Source organism: Oenanthe melanoleuca, chromosome 17, assembly GCF_029582105.1.
Source record: "Oenanthe melanoleuca isolate GR-GAL-2019-014 chromosome 17, OMel1.0, whole genome shotgun sequence".
Classification (NCBI taxonomy): domain Eukaryota; kingdom Metazoa; phylum Chordata; class Aves; order Passeriformes; family Muscicapidae; genus Oenanthe; species Oenanthe melanoleuca.
Genome location: NC_079350.1, coordinates 10,852,652 through 10,864,336, shown reverse-complemented (window position 1 = coordinate 10,864,336; position 11,685 = coordinate 10,852,652). Strand labels below are relative to the sequence as shown.

The 11,685-nt window shown below is 57.2% G+C and overlaps 2 protein-coding genes across 4 annotated transcripts; both read right to left on the bottom strand.

The window, feature by feature from the left end:
• Nucleotides 1–3,753: 3,753 nt before the first annotated feature.
• LOC130260232 (extracellular fatty acid-binding protein-like) lies at nt 3,754–7,649 on the bottom strand. Its single transcript, XM_056505445.1, has 7 exons — nt 7,170–7,649; nt 6,633–6,772; nt 6,077–6,147; nt 5,409–5,519; nt 4,803–4,904; nt 4,537–4,562; nt 3,754–3,929 (listed from the first exon to the last, which is right to left on the bottom strand). The coding sequence occupies exons 1-6, from the start codon at nt 7,263–7,265 to the stop codon at nt 4,537–4,539; spliced, it is 546 nt and encodes a 181-aa protein (XP_056361420.1). The 5' UTR covers nt 7,266–7,649; the 3' UTR covers nt 3,754–3,929.
• A 649-nt stretch (nt 7,650–8,298) lies between these two features.
• Nucleotides 8,299–11,679, bottom strand: LOC130260222 (lipocalin-15-like). Of its 3 annotated transcripts, XM_056505425.1 has the most exons (7): nt 10,778–11,679; nt 10,065–10,204; nt 9,820–9,884; nt 9,433–9,546; nt 8,865–8,966; nt 8,734–8,755; nt 8,433–8,577 (listed from the first exon to the last, which is right to left on the bottom strand). In XM_056505425.1, exons 1-7 carry the CDS (start codon nt 11,132–11,134, stop codon nt 8,574–8,576), a joined length of 804 nt encoding a protein of 267 aa, XP_056361400.1. In that variant the 5' UTR covers nt 11,135–11,679; the 3' UTR covers nt 8,433–8,573. The 3 variants fall into 3 exon arrangements, with proteins under 3 accessions (XP_056361398.1, XP_056361400.1, XP_056361399.1); XM_056505423.1 differs by having other exon boundaries at nt 8,299–8,577; nt 8,734–8,966; XM_056505424.1 differs by lacking the exon at nt 8,734–8,755 and having other exon boundaries at nt 8,843–8,966.
• Between the last annotated feature and the right edge of the window lie 6 nt (nt 11,680–11,685).

Below are 11,685 nucleotides of genomic sequence, written 5' to 3'. Positions count from 1 at the left end.
CTGGTTCTCCGCGCAGGGATTCCCGCGGCTGTGCCGTGTGCGGGGCTGGGCTCAGCCCCGGCCGACTCGCTCGCAGCAGGAGCTCTGTTAGAGCATCAGTGGTGCCCTGGCAGGCTGTCAGCCCGCTCTGAGCCTGTCCAAGGAATGCTGAGAGCGAGCTGCCGTGGTGTGGCGTGGCAGGGACATCAAGCCTGGCTCTGGAAGGAATTGCCGCCTACCTGTGGCTCCCTCTGCCACCAGGCTGAGCAGGAAGGCGCCAGGCAGAGGTGGGTGACAGCATGGCAAGGGGACAGCCATGTCATCTGCTCCCAGCAGAATAGTTACCTCTTAAATTTTCTTTATTCCTTAATTTCCTTGGCCCTTTGCTCTTGTGAAAGGGACTGAAAAAAAAAATCCCTGTCTTTTTACTTCCCCAAGAAAAAGCTGCTGTCATGGTTTAAGAATGGCACTTGCCAATTTAGTGCCCACTGCCCAAGACTGTCCCAAACCAGATGCTGCTCCCTCCCTCCCTCTCTCCCTCCCTCCCTTCTACCACCTCCTTTCTGCTCTAGAAATGTACTTTAGTGAAGATACACAAAGGTGTCCTGCTTGCCCTCTGCATCACAGATTGTAGAAGCAGATGACAAAAAAATAAATAATCTTTAAATGTTACAAAGTTCCTGCTGCCCAGTACTGCACTGGGGATGTCATCACACTGAGAAAGCAACATAAGGCAGGTACCTCTGAGAGTCTGGAGGACCAGAATGGCATCCAAGGTGACTGTGGTTCCATCAAGCTTGAAAGTGGCAAGGGAAAGCAGAGACTGGCCTGCAGGAAAGGCTCTGGATCTAATGAGAAGCTGGAGCCTAAGGATAAATGAAGATGAGATGCAGAAGACTTTGAGTGTGAAACAAAAATTACTGAATTTGCAGAAGGAGCAGGCCAGGAGATGACCAGTAACTCACACAAGTCTGTAAGAACCTACTGTGCTGACAGAGTCAGTGTCAGGTCCTTGCAGAGAGAAGGGTGGAGGGTGCAGAGGGATGAGGCACAGCAGACCATGTGTCCCCACACAGCAAAACTCCCCAGCCCAAGAGCCAGGGCAGGAGAAAATGTCAGAGGTGCTGTGTGAGTGGGATGCAAGTGGCATCTTCATTTCATTCTCTGATAACTGTAGGGCTTTGCAATTTCAGATGCTGATCTGATAGTCATTAGGGAATGATCAGCCAGTCATTGGCAGGGGCTGTTTGCCTTTCTGCTAATTAAATTGCATTTGATTTGCGATGAAATCTAATGAGTCAAGTGAGCTTGAGGTAGGCTCAAGTGAAGCCAGCTCCACAGCCTTGCTGTGCATGAAGGGACATCCCAGGGACACTGCCAGGAGCCACCCTGGCACAGGGCAGCGAGGGACACGTCTGCAGGGGAGCAGTGCTGTGTCTGTGGCAGGGGCAGGGCTCCTGCTCTGCTGCCAGCAGGTGACCTGAGCCTGTGGACTTTGAGTCTTGCACCAGTGTATTGGGCTGGCATGGCCAGGCTTTGGTAGTGGGGGGCTACAGGGATGGCTTCTGTGAGAAGCCGCCAGAAGCTTCCACCATGTCCAGCAGAGCCAGTCCCTGGTGACTCCAGACACAGATGTGCCACTGGCCAAGGCTAGGCCAATTAGGAGTGGTAGTAATGCTTCTGAGATTACATATTTAAGAAGGAAAAAAAGACATTTTTGTGCAGCTGCAATTGTGGCCAGATAAGAGCAGAGAGAGAATATGTGAGAGAAAAGCTCTGCAGACACCAAGGTCAGTGGAGAAGAAGGGGAAGGAGCTGCTCCAGGAGTTGGGATTCCCCTGAGCCTGTGGTGAAGACCATGGTCTCCCTGCAGCCCAAGGACAGCTTAGGAATGCAGAGATCCACCTGCAGCTCCTGGAGGAGCCCAGGGAGATGCATGAGAGAAGGCTGGGATTCCATGGGAAGCCCATGGTGGAGCAGGATTCTGGCAGGGACCTGCAGACCTGTGGAGGGAGGAGCCCACACTGGATCAGGTTTGCTGGTAGGAGCTGTGACCCCGTGGGGATGCACGCTGGAGCAGCCTGTCCTTGAAGGATTTGGAAAAGTGACTCACATGGCAGCAGTTTGGCTAGGACTGCTGCCTGTGAGCTGGACTCATATTTGAGAAGTTTATGGAGAACTATTCCCCCTGGGAGGGACCCTATGCTGGAGCAGGGTAATGACTTCTGTGCCTGAGCAATGTCCCATTCCTGTCTCCCTGCACCACTGTGGAGAAGGAGGTAGAGCTGGTAAGGAGTGAGGGGTAGGGGGAAAGGTATTTTGAAGGCTTATTTTCCTTTTCATTACCTTGTTCTGATTTTGTTAGTAATAAATTCAATTAATATCTTTAATTAGAGCCTGTTTTGCCTGTGATGGCATTTGATGAGTGATATCTCCCATTCCTTATCTCAACTCATGAATCCTTTGCTATATTTTCTCTCTCCTGTCCAGCTGCAGAGGGGAAGGATAGAGAGGCTTTGGTGGGTGCCTGGTGTCCAGCCAGGGTCACTCACTACAGCCAGACGTCCTGTCCTGGCATGGAGTGCTCCTCAGGCAAGTGCTGCTCTGGCTGCTGGCTGTGGGAGAGGGGCAGCAAGAGGCCAGGACAGAGACCCAGCACGGGCTGCTGCTTCTTTCCTGCACCTCCCTTCAGGACAGGAGTGTCTGGCAGCTTCAGTGGTTTGGACACGGGTGGGATTTCAACAGACCCCTGGATGTGCATTGAGAGAGGAAAGGCTGTTCTGGGATGTGCATTGAGAGAGGAAAGGCTGTTTGTTCTGGGATGTGTATTGAGAGAGGAAAGGCTGCTCTGGGCTCACACCCACCAGACAGACCCCAATGGCTCTTGGGGGGACACTGTGGTCTCACTCTGCATCATCCAAGGCAGATGGACAAGCGTGCTCCTGATGTCTGCATGTCAACTGAATGACTCCTGCTGTGGAGACCACACCACCAGCTCATGACTTGTGCTGCACCCATCACAAGCAAAGGGACATCCAGGAGCCTCTAACACAGGAATGCTCCAGGCAGATTGGTTGGGCACCCACGCACTCAGGATTTTTTGGGATGGCCAAGAGCCCACAGGTCCCAAGCAGCAAGTGGATCCTGGCTCAGAGGCTGAAATTAAATTGTCATCCTTGTACCAGCTGGTGCTATTCTTAAAACCTGAGATGATCCCTTACAGTCACATTTTATTTTTAAAAAGAGAAAAAAATGAAAAGTCAAGAGGATTAACTATCACATATGGCACAGACATTGTCTGGAAAGACCAGCTTAGCTTCCCTCTGAGTGCTTAAGCTGATATTAGCAAATACAAGCCCTAAACAACATTGGGAAGCCTAAACAGAACCCGGCGTGATTGAATCTGATTAAAAAATAGCATAAATATTCTTTAACTTATTGAAGGCAGCTGAAGGCAACAATGTAAGACAAATGGATGGTACAGATGGATGCAGCCCTCCAAACTCCAACCTCACTCTCTGTGGCCTTTCTCCCCCACATCCCCTCTTGCCCACAGCATTCCCAGCTTCACTGCACCCTTTGCCTCCCCTCTGCCTGGCCTGGTCCTGTGTCTCTGGCAGGCACCAGGAGGGAAAATCTTGTGTCTGAAACTGCCCTGACTTGGGCAAGCTGAGCTGGGATCAGCTGCTTGCCCACCATCCACAGCCCCCACGGGGACAGCAGGAGGGAACACAAGCGCCCCAGGTTCTCCCCAGACAGATACACAAGTTCTGAGCAGGTGGAGGTTCTGTTTATTTGGCACAAACAGGGACTGTGTGCTGGAGGAGCAGGGGCTGTGTCAGAGTCCTGACAGCAGAGCTTGGATGAAGGATGGTGGAGCAGGAGCCTGGAGCCTCAGAGCATGGGTCCCACATCGTCTGACAGGAGCACCCACGAGCCAGTCTGTACTTCTGGAAAACAGGTGAGACGTGGAGTCTGGGTGGAGCAAGAGCAACAGGACTCTCCATTAGATCAGTGCATTCTTCTCCAGGTCTCCCCAGATTTGTAGTGAGGCATCTCCAGCAGTGGATTTCTAGTAACCCCTATAGCTGTGTGGTGGGAAAGCACAGGCCAGGGGAGGCCAGCAGCAAAGATGTTTTGCATGGTGAGATACCAAGGCACTCTGGCCAGGCTTGCCAGCCCACCAGCCCAGGGTCCCTTTGGCAGGAGCTGGTATCCTGGCCCTCACTGCCCAAAGGGCTGTGCAGACACTTCTCTGGTGGTTTTAGCCCACTCACCCATGTTCAGTGCCAGGCACTTCCCACTGGGGGTCTCTGGGCACTGCTCCTGGGAGTACCCAGGACATGCTGGGTACTGCTAGGAACACTTGGGGGTCCCCACTGTAGAGCAGCACCCAAAGGAATGGTCCTACCTGTGTGCAAGCTCCAGCACCAGTTCAAACAGCTCAACCCCAGAGGAACTCAAAGAGTTCTTGGTGGCCCTTGCCTTGGTGGCACCAAAGGGGTCAATTTCCAGGAGAGAACATTGCAAACACCATGTTGCACTGTGGCAACTCACCTATGGTTCACCAAGTCGGCATTCCTCTGTGGAAACAAAGAGAAAGCCTAAGTCTGGCACAGCCTAAGTCTGAACAGTCCTATTTAGCACCCAAAACAGACTACTCAGAAGGAACTTGTGGGTTTCTCCTGGCTCAGTGTGCCCCGCCAGAGCATCAACGGCTGCCAGCACTCCCTCCTGCCAGCTCAGACCACAAAGTGGTGGCACGGATGGGCTGAGCTGGTCCCTGCCTGCATGTCCCTGTGCTGGTCCTGGGCAGTGCTCACCCTGCCTGGGTAAAATCCAGATGGTCTCGTCAGTGAAGCCATGCAGCTTGGCAAGTTTCTTGAACAGCGATTTGATTTTGGGTCTCACCCACTGGGCTCGGCCTAAAGATAAAGACATGAGTTAGCTGACCCTGCATCTCCTGGGAAGCTGGTGAGTGTGTCCAGCTGAGGGTGGGATGGATGGCAGCCCATGGAAGAAGCTGGTGGAGGTCCTGGAGAGCAGTGACCAGGCACATGAGACACCCCACCCAGGGAACAAGTTGAGCCAGAGGTCCTGACACCAGCACAGTGACTCGTCTCCTGGTTCCTATCCCGTCTGATTCTGATCTGTCTGTGCAGCAGGACCTCCACTCTCCACCAAGCAACTTACCCAAGGCCATGGACTTGCAGCATGGTGCTGGGAGCCTGAGCCCCAACCTCCCATGCCACCTCAAACCACTGCTCCTTCCCTGCCACACAGTGAACACATGGTGGTCCCTGCCCCGTTCCTGCACCTCACCAGGGCAGGAGTGAAGAGGGAGACTGCCTGTCCCTTGTCCCCTGGCCTTGCAGGACCCTCAGAAGCACCCAACACCTCTGAACAGTTCACCACTGCTGGCTACACACTGTAAAGTCTCAGCATGTTCAGCTTCTTCCCATCCTTCTCTCTGGTGGCAAAGACAACCATGTAGGACCTGTCATCGGTATCCACCAGCCGCACCGTCTTATTGCCTCTGTCTGCAAAAGGATGTGGAGAAAAATTAATTACCCCCCTTGCTGCAAAGTGGCTGTAAGAGCAGGAAGCCCACCAAGCCCATCTTTCCTCGATATCTCCCCATCCTGGTTTTCTCTCTTGCTAAGGCTCCTCTGAAAGCCTGGGGGAGCCCACAGACCACAGCAGAGCAGAGGGATGGGGAGGTGAGGGCAGAAAGGGCTGTGGATGGTCAGTGCAGGCTGTTGGCCAGTGTCATACTGATCCTTGGGCTGGGAATGGTGGGAAACCACTCCTGCTCCATCCCCTGGGAACATCCACTCACAGCCTCTTTGCAGAACGGACCTGCTTTTCCCCAGGGTTGAAGCTTGGTCTGAATGTGTTTATCCCAAAGGGAGGGACTGGGGGGGCTGCCATGCTAGTGGGCCACCAGCCCTGGAGTGCAGCTGGCACCTGGGTGCAGAGGGATGTCCCACCCAGGACACAGGAGAGGCAGGCATGTCCCCAGGAACAGCCAGCTGCTTCAGACAGGGATGGTGGGACATGCCTCCCTCCTGCCCCAAGAGCCAGGCACCCCACTCACCTGAGCTGTGGTATTCACGCGGGTTGCCTGTTGGCTTGTAGATCGATGCAAACTTCATACATCTCTCAGGGCTGCAGAACAGTGAAGGATGCTCCAGCTCAGGTGAAGTGACCCCCTTTCCCCTTCCCTGTTCAAAGGTCACTATCCCAGATGTGGGACTTGCTGTTCAGAGAAGGGATGGTGTGGCCAGGGCAGGAGGAGACAGAGACACCACCCTTGGAGCAATGGGTACTTGGGCTGGCAGGGCACAGTGCTGGCTCCTGGGGATTATGCATGCCCTCACTCATGCTCTGAGCTTCTGGCATGAGACTGGTTCTGCTGGGACAGTTGTAATCGTAGGGTCCTGTCCCATCCTCTGCAATGGCACTGGTCCTAGCTACTGCTGCCCTGAGCCTGCCCTGAAGATGGGGTGCCCACAGCTGTCCCAAGCCCCTGACAGTCCTGTCTCAACCCCTGCCCAGGTCTTTGCTGAGTGCATTGAGGTGGAGACCCTCCAGGGAAAGTCCAGGGATGAGGCTGGTAGTAAAGCCTTTGAAGAAAAGCATGTGGGACTTACGTGGGAATTGCAAAGGAGACATTCAGGTCACCATCCCCCAGGACCTCAATGTTGGCCATCGCCATCTTCAGTTGGTCCTTCTTTTCAAGGTAGCTCTTGGAGTCAGAGGCCATAGCAGTGATGTACCATGTCCCTGCAACCTGGCAGTGAGAGCAGGCTGTAAGCCCAGAGGAGCAGTCTAGAGTATCCCCTCCTCAGAGACCAAGCCAGGACAACCTCAGTCCATGGAACACCCACATCCCGTCCACGCAACAAAATTCCCTCAGAGACACCTATGCAGGAGCTGGGTGACTGTCCTCACCTGAGTGTGACAGCAAAACAATGGTGGCTGTGGTGACTCCAGCTGTCCCCAGTATGAAAATACCTCTACAGTCCTCCCCGCTCTGCTGGTGACTGGAGACCACACCCTTCCCTTCCCTTCCCTTCCCTTCCCTTCCCCTTCCCTTCCCCTTCCCTTCCCCTTCCCTTCCCCTTCCCTTCCCCTTCCCTTCCCCTTCCCTTCCCCTTCCCTTCCCCTTCCCTTCCCTTTCCCTTCACCTTGCTCCCGTCTGGCTCCACAGTTCCCAGGTCCGCAGCCTGCACACGCAGCAAGCACAGCAGGACCAGCCCCAGGCTCAGCCCCTCGGTCCTCATCTCGCCGCAGCTGCTCCGGTGTCACCGTGGGATGGGGAATGGTGCCGCAGGTGTCGGATTTATAGCTCGGCGCTCCCTCCTCCCCCCGCTGGAGCCGTGCCCGGCCCCACGGGAGCGTCCCGGGCTCGGGCAGGGGTGGATGCGAAGGGCAGGAGTCAGCCCAGGGTGAACAAACCCCTGGGGCACAGCGGGGCTTGCGCCTGCCAGCCCCAAGACGGGCTTACAGGAACGGTTGCACCACTGCTGAAATTTGGGATTTCCCCCGTTGTCTTAGTTCCTTGTGAAAGAACAAAGCGAGCGCTGTTTCCCAACAGGCGGCCGGAGAGCTGCCAGGAGGAGCGGGAGGTTCTTCCCGGCACCGGCCCCGGGGCAGCGCCGGTGTCCGGCTCACCAAGGCCGCGCTGACCTCTTCTTCTGGCCTCAAACGTGCCCCGGGGCAGTGCTGGGATCCTGCCCACAGCCAGCCCTTCCCCGGCACAGCCTGACCCGCACGGCTCCTCGCCTATGCTGGGGCACCCAGAGGGCTCACCCTGGGCACAGAGGGCAGAAGAAGGGGTTCATCTCGCCGTGGGAGTGTGTCCCTCCTTCCCAGAGTGTGATGTCCCCTGTGGCCTGGCTCTGCCAGGCTCCGGGGGTCACAGTCCAACACCTGCCAGGCCAGGGAGGCAGAAGGGGGACCAGAGGCTGCCTTGGCTCTGCAGGAGATGGAGGGGGATGAAAACTGCCCTTGGGGCTCATGCCATCATAGCCTTACTTTGGTCACACGGGGGGATGGCAGACAGGCATGGGGGTGCCAGTCCTGCCAGAGGCAGTTCTGGTGCCATCCCCACTCCCAACTGGGTGGCCCAGGAGAGGACTGAGCAGGAAATGGGGTTTCCTGGGGGTGTCCCTGCAGGCAGCACTGGACAGTCTGACTCCTTAACCCAGAGGTACTGACCACACAGCTGGGCTGTGCCAGCCTCCCACCCTGGCTCCATTCTTCCCTGCACCTTCCCCATCCCCTGCTCCCCCTCCTCCCTACGCTGGGCACAGAAAACATCACACCCAAGGAGCCCCTAGCACCCGTGGGGACCTGACAGGAAGGGTCAGCTCGAGGACTGTTTGGCTCAGGGTGCCTGGGGTCCCTGGCAGCACCCTACTCCCACCAACAAAGCACCGAGCTCTGGGGCAGCTTCTGCATCTGTTTATTTAGGAGGTTGACGGTGATCCTGGTGTGGAGCAGGGGGTCTGGCAGAACCTGGAGGATAGGAAGGAGCACCACAGAGTGGATGCAGAGCCCATCGTCCACTAGGAGGACATGTGGTCTCTTCAGCTGCAGATGCAGAACAGGCAGAAAACTGGTCAGAGCAGGGCAAAGCCAAGGTGACAGAGCCCCGAGGCAGGTGGGGGATCTCCCAGGGCCTGCAACTCCCTGCTCAGCTGCACTCCATGCTGGAAGGGAGTCACAGCTTTCCCTGGCCACACTCACCTGATGTCCCTGGTGCACTGATCTGTTGGAAAGCAAAGAGAGAGGTGAGTGTGCCATTGGAGCACTGAGCCCCTGTGCAGTCCCCATGCAGAGGGGCCATAGCTGCCACCCTGTGTCCTCAGGCCACTCACCTGACTTGGGCAGGATGGCCAGCATGTCCTTGGTCAGGCCCATGGTGGGAATGAGCTGTGTGAACTTCTGCAGGAGCTGGGGGCTCACGTCCTGCTCCCTTGCTGCAGCCACACACCCAAAGTGGGGGTTGATTAGTGCGAGGAATCCCAGTAGCCAGCCCCACACTAGGGGCCCAGGTACTGCAGGGCAGCAGCTGGGCCCCAGGGAAGGGCCAAGGTGAAGAAAGGAACATGCAGGGTGGACACCAGGCAGCCCACAGCTGCCCTGGGCTGCCAGCAAAGGGACACAAGCCCCTTGGGATGAGCAACCCACTCTCTTGGGGTGGCATGCAGTGGCTGGAGGGGTTGGGTTGCTGCAGCTGGGCTTGCACACTGCAGCACGTTCTGGTTCAACCCCTCAACCAGCTGGAGACATCTTTAGTGCAAGGCTTCATTCACCACAAAAGGGACTCCCTAGGTGATGGACATGGGGTGCTGCTGGTGGCCTGGGTAGCTGTGGAGAGCCCGAGCCCTGCCCACCGCTGGTGCCCCCCCCTTGCCAGGAGCCAGGGCCCCAGTCCCAACGCACTGAGCAGCTGCAGCGCTGAGCTGGGCTCTGCCTCGCTGTCATGGGCCTCGTGCACGACAGCATAGTGGCTGTAGTCCGTCTCCATCACACGCAGATCCCTCTTGTCTTGTGCTCCTAAAGACCCCAGAGGAGACCAGTTGGGTGATGTGGTAGAGTCTGAGCCCTGCTGGGGCCCGCAGCTCAGTGCTCAAGCCTCACATGGGGGTACAAGGAAGGAACCCCAGATCAAAGTGGAGGAGCCAGGTACTCTCCCACCCACACCCTGAGCTAAGCTGTGGAAACAGAGGGGCCAAGCCCACCTCCCACTGCTCCCAAGGCATGGGGGCTGGGGATGCCCACCCTCTGTTTCAGGGTACCCACGGCTCCAAAACCCCTGCCCACACATACCCGTGTAGTGCCCCGCCTGCCCACTCTGCTGTAAGAGCAGCTCAAACTTTTGGCATTTGTCCATCCTGGGAAAGGAACATGAAAAAGTCAAAGGTGCCCAGACACCACCCGGGAGGGCAGTGGGGCATGGCACAGCGGGGAGCCCAGCCTGCCCAGAGGGATGCACTGACACAGGACTGGGGGAGCTGCTGTGCTGGGAAGGGAGTCCCTGCCCACGGGGAACATGGTGAGCAGGACGAACTTACAGGGGCCAGAGCAGCTTCAGGGCCAGGTCCCCTTCTGGCATGAAGCTGATGATGGCCATGGATGACTTCATCCCATCCTTCATCTTCAGGAAGATGGAGCAGTTGGAAGCAACGGCTGTGACATACCACACCCCTGCAAACTGCAACAAGACATCACCAGCGGAATTTGGAGAAGTTGTGGGGACCTGCCAGGGGGCCCTGCATGCCTCCATGAGGGACCTGGCAGCCCACTGCAGAAATTTGCCAATCTGCAGTGGACCTGCCATTTTCTGTGGGGACCTGTCACCCTCTTCAGGGACCTGCCACCGTTTGTGGGGATCTGCCCTCTACCATGGGGAACCTGCCAGCTGGTGGTGGCAGACTTGCCACCCTCTGTGGGGACCAGCCAGGCAAACACGGGGACCAGCCACCTTCCTGCATGCAAAACACCCTGTCCTGCCCCATGCTAAGAACAGGTACAGCACCTGGCCCACGTTCCCTGGGGAAGTGCCACACACTTGTGGACACTGTGGCCCCACATGTTGGTGTCCTTGCAGTGGGGCTACTGCTGGCACTGGACACAGCAGCCAGGACTAACCTGGTTTTGCACAGGCTCTCCTGGAAGCTGCCATGGAGGTGGCTCAGGAATGGGGCTGGCAGGTGCCCAGGGGTGCAGCACAGGCCCCCTGCCCCAGCAAGCCCCTCCAGCCCAGGCAGGATGGGCCAGCACTTACCTTTTCGGTGTCCAGGTCTGGCTGCACAGGGACCTGGGCCCCTGCCTGCAGCAGGCAGAGCAGGGCCAGAGCCAGGCTGGACAGTGCTGCTGTCATACTCGTCCTGGAGTGGATGTGGGCAGGAGAGGCTGCACCCACCTTTATAGCCCCACTGCTGGCAGCACTCCGGCTCACGCCAGCTTTATGCAACAGGTTACACAAGAGCAGGGATAACCTGTGTCCGGCTTGGGTGACAGTGCTGGGCCTGTCCCCCAGGTCCAGATGAATGCAGCCTTGTGTGAGACCCAGCCCAGAGCACGCTGTGACCAAGTGCTGCCCTGTGCTTGCCCTGTGTCTGGGGAGGAGTGTGAGGTGCATCCCAGGGGCTCCCTCCTGGCTGTTCCCATTGGTTCTAGGGTCTGTCAGTGGTGGGACAGATCCTGCCTCAGGATCCTCAGTGCCAGAGAGTGGTTGTACTGGTGTTCTACCCCAGGCTGAGCCACAGCCCCGTACCCTCAGAAGAGGTGGTGGATTCTTAGGCTGCTGGCAGCAGGCTCAGACCCCACTGCTGGAGAGGGTCCAGGTTGATAGGATGGAGCCCAGGGGGTGGCCAGGATTGAGCCACACCCAAAGCTCACAGACATCCTCCTGCTTCACGTCCATCATTCCCCGAACTTCTAGAAACCCTGATTGTCCATTGCCCCGTTCCCATGCTGCCAGCCTGCTCTCCCCAGGGAAACCAAGGCAGAGAGGCTGGGGGAGCCCAGGGTACCCAAGGGGCAGAGGGGGAGCAAATGCCCCAGTGGGTCCTAGTCTCAGGGACCCCTTTTCCTGGGACAAGGAAGGTTCAGTGGCCAGGCAGCACCATTGGGCAGGGTGTGAGTCTCAGCCTGGGGTCTCAGCCCGGCAGCTCCACAGCCAGGAGCTGG

What these genes read in the sequence shown, in the direction of transcription:
- LOC130260232 (XM_056505445.1), bottom strand. Translation starts at nt 7,265, where the DNA reads ATGAGGACCGAGGGGCTGAGCCTGGGGCTGGTCCTGCTGTGCTTGCTG. An exon ending in GAACATGCTGAGACTTTACA is followed by an intron (nt 4,905 to 5,408) that starts GTGTGTAGCCAG and finishes CTTTATCTTTAG; the next exon opens with GCCGAGCCCAGTGGGTGAGA. An exon ending in CTGGATTTTACCCAGGCAGG is followed by an intron (nt 4,563 to 4,802) that starts GTGAGCACTGCC and finishes TTGTTTCCACAG; the next exon opens with AGGAATGCCGACTTGGTGAA.
- LOC130260222 (XM_056505423.1), bottom strand. Translation starts at nt 11,134, where the DNA reads ATGCACCTCACACTCCTCCCCAGACACAGGGCAAGCACAGGGCAGCAC. An exon ending in GCAGGCGGGGCACTACACGG is followed by an intron (nt 9,547 to 9,819) that starts GTATGTGTGGGC and finishes TGGGGTCTTTAG; the next exon opens with GAGCACAAGACAAGAGGGAT. An exon ending in CTCAGCGCTGCAGCTGCTCA is followed by an intron (nt 8,967 to 9,432) that starts GTGCGTTGGGAC and finishes GTGTGGCTGCAG; the next exon opens with CAAGGGAGCAGGACGTGAGC.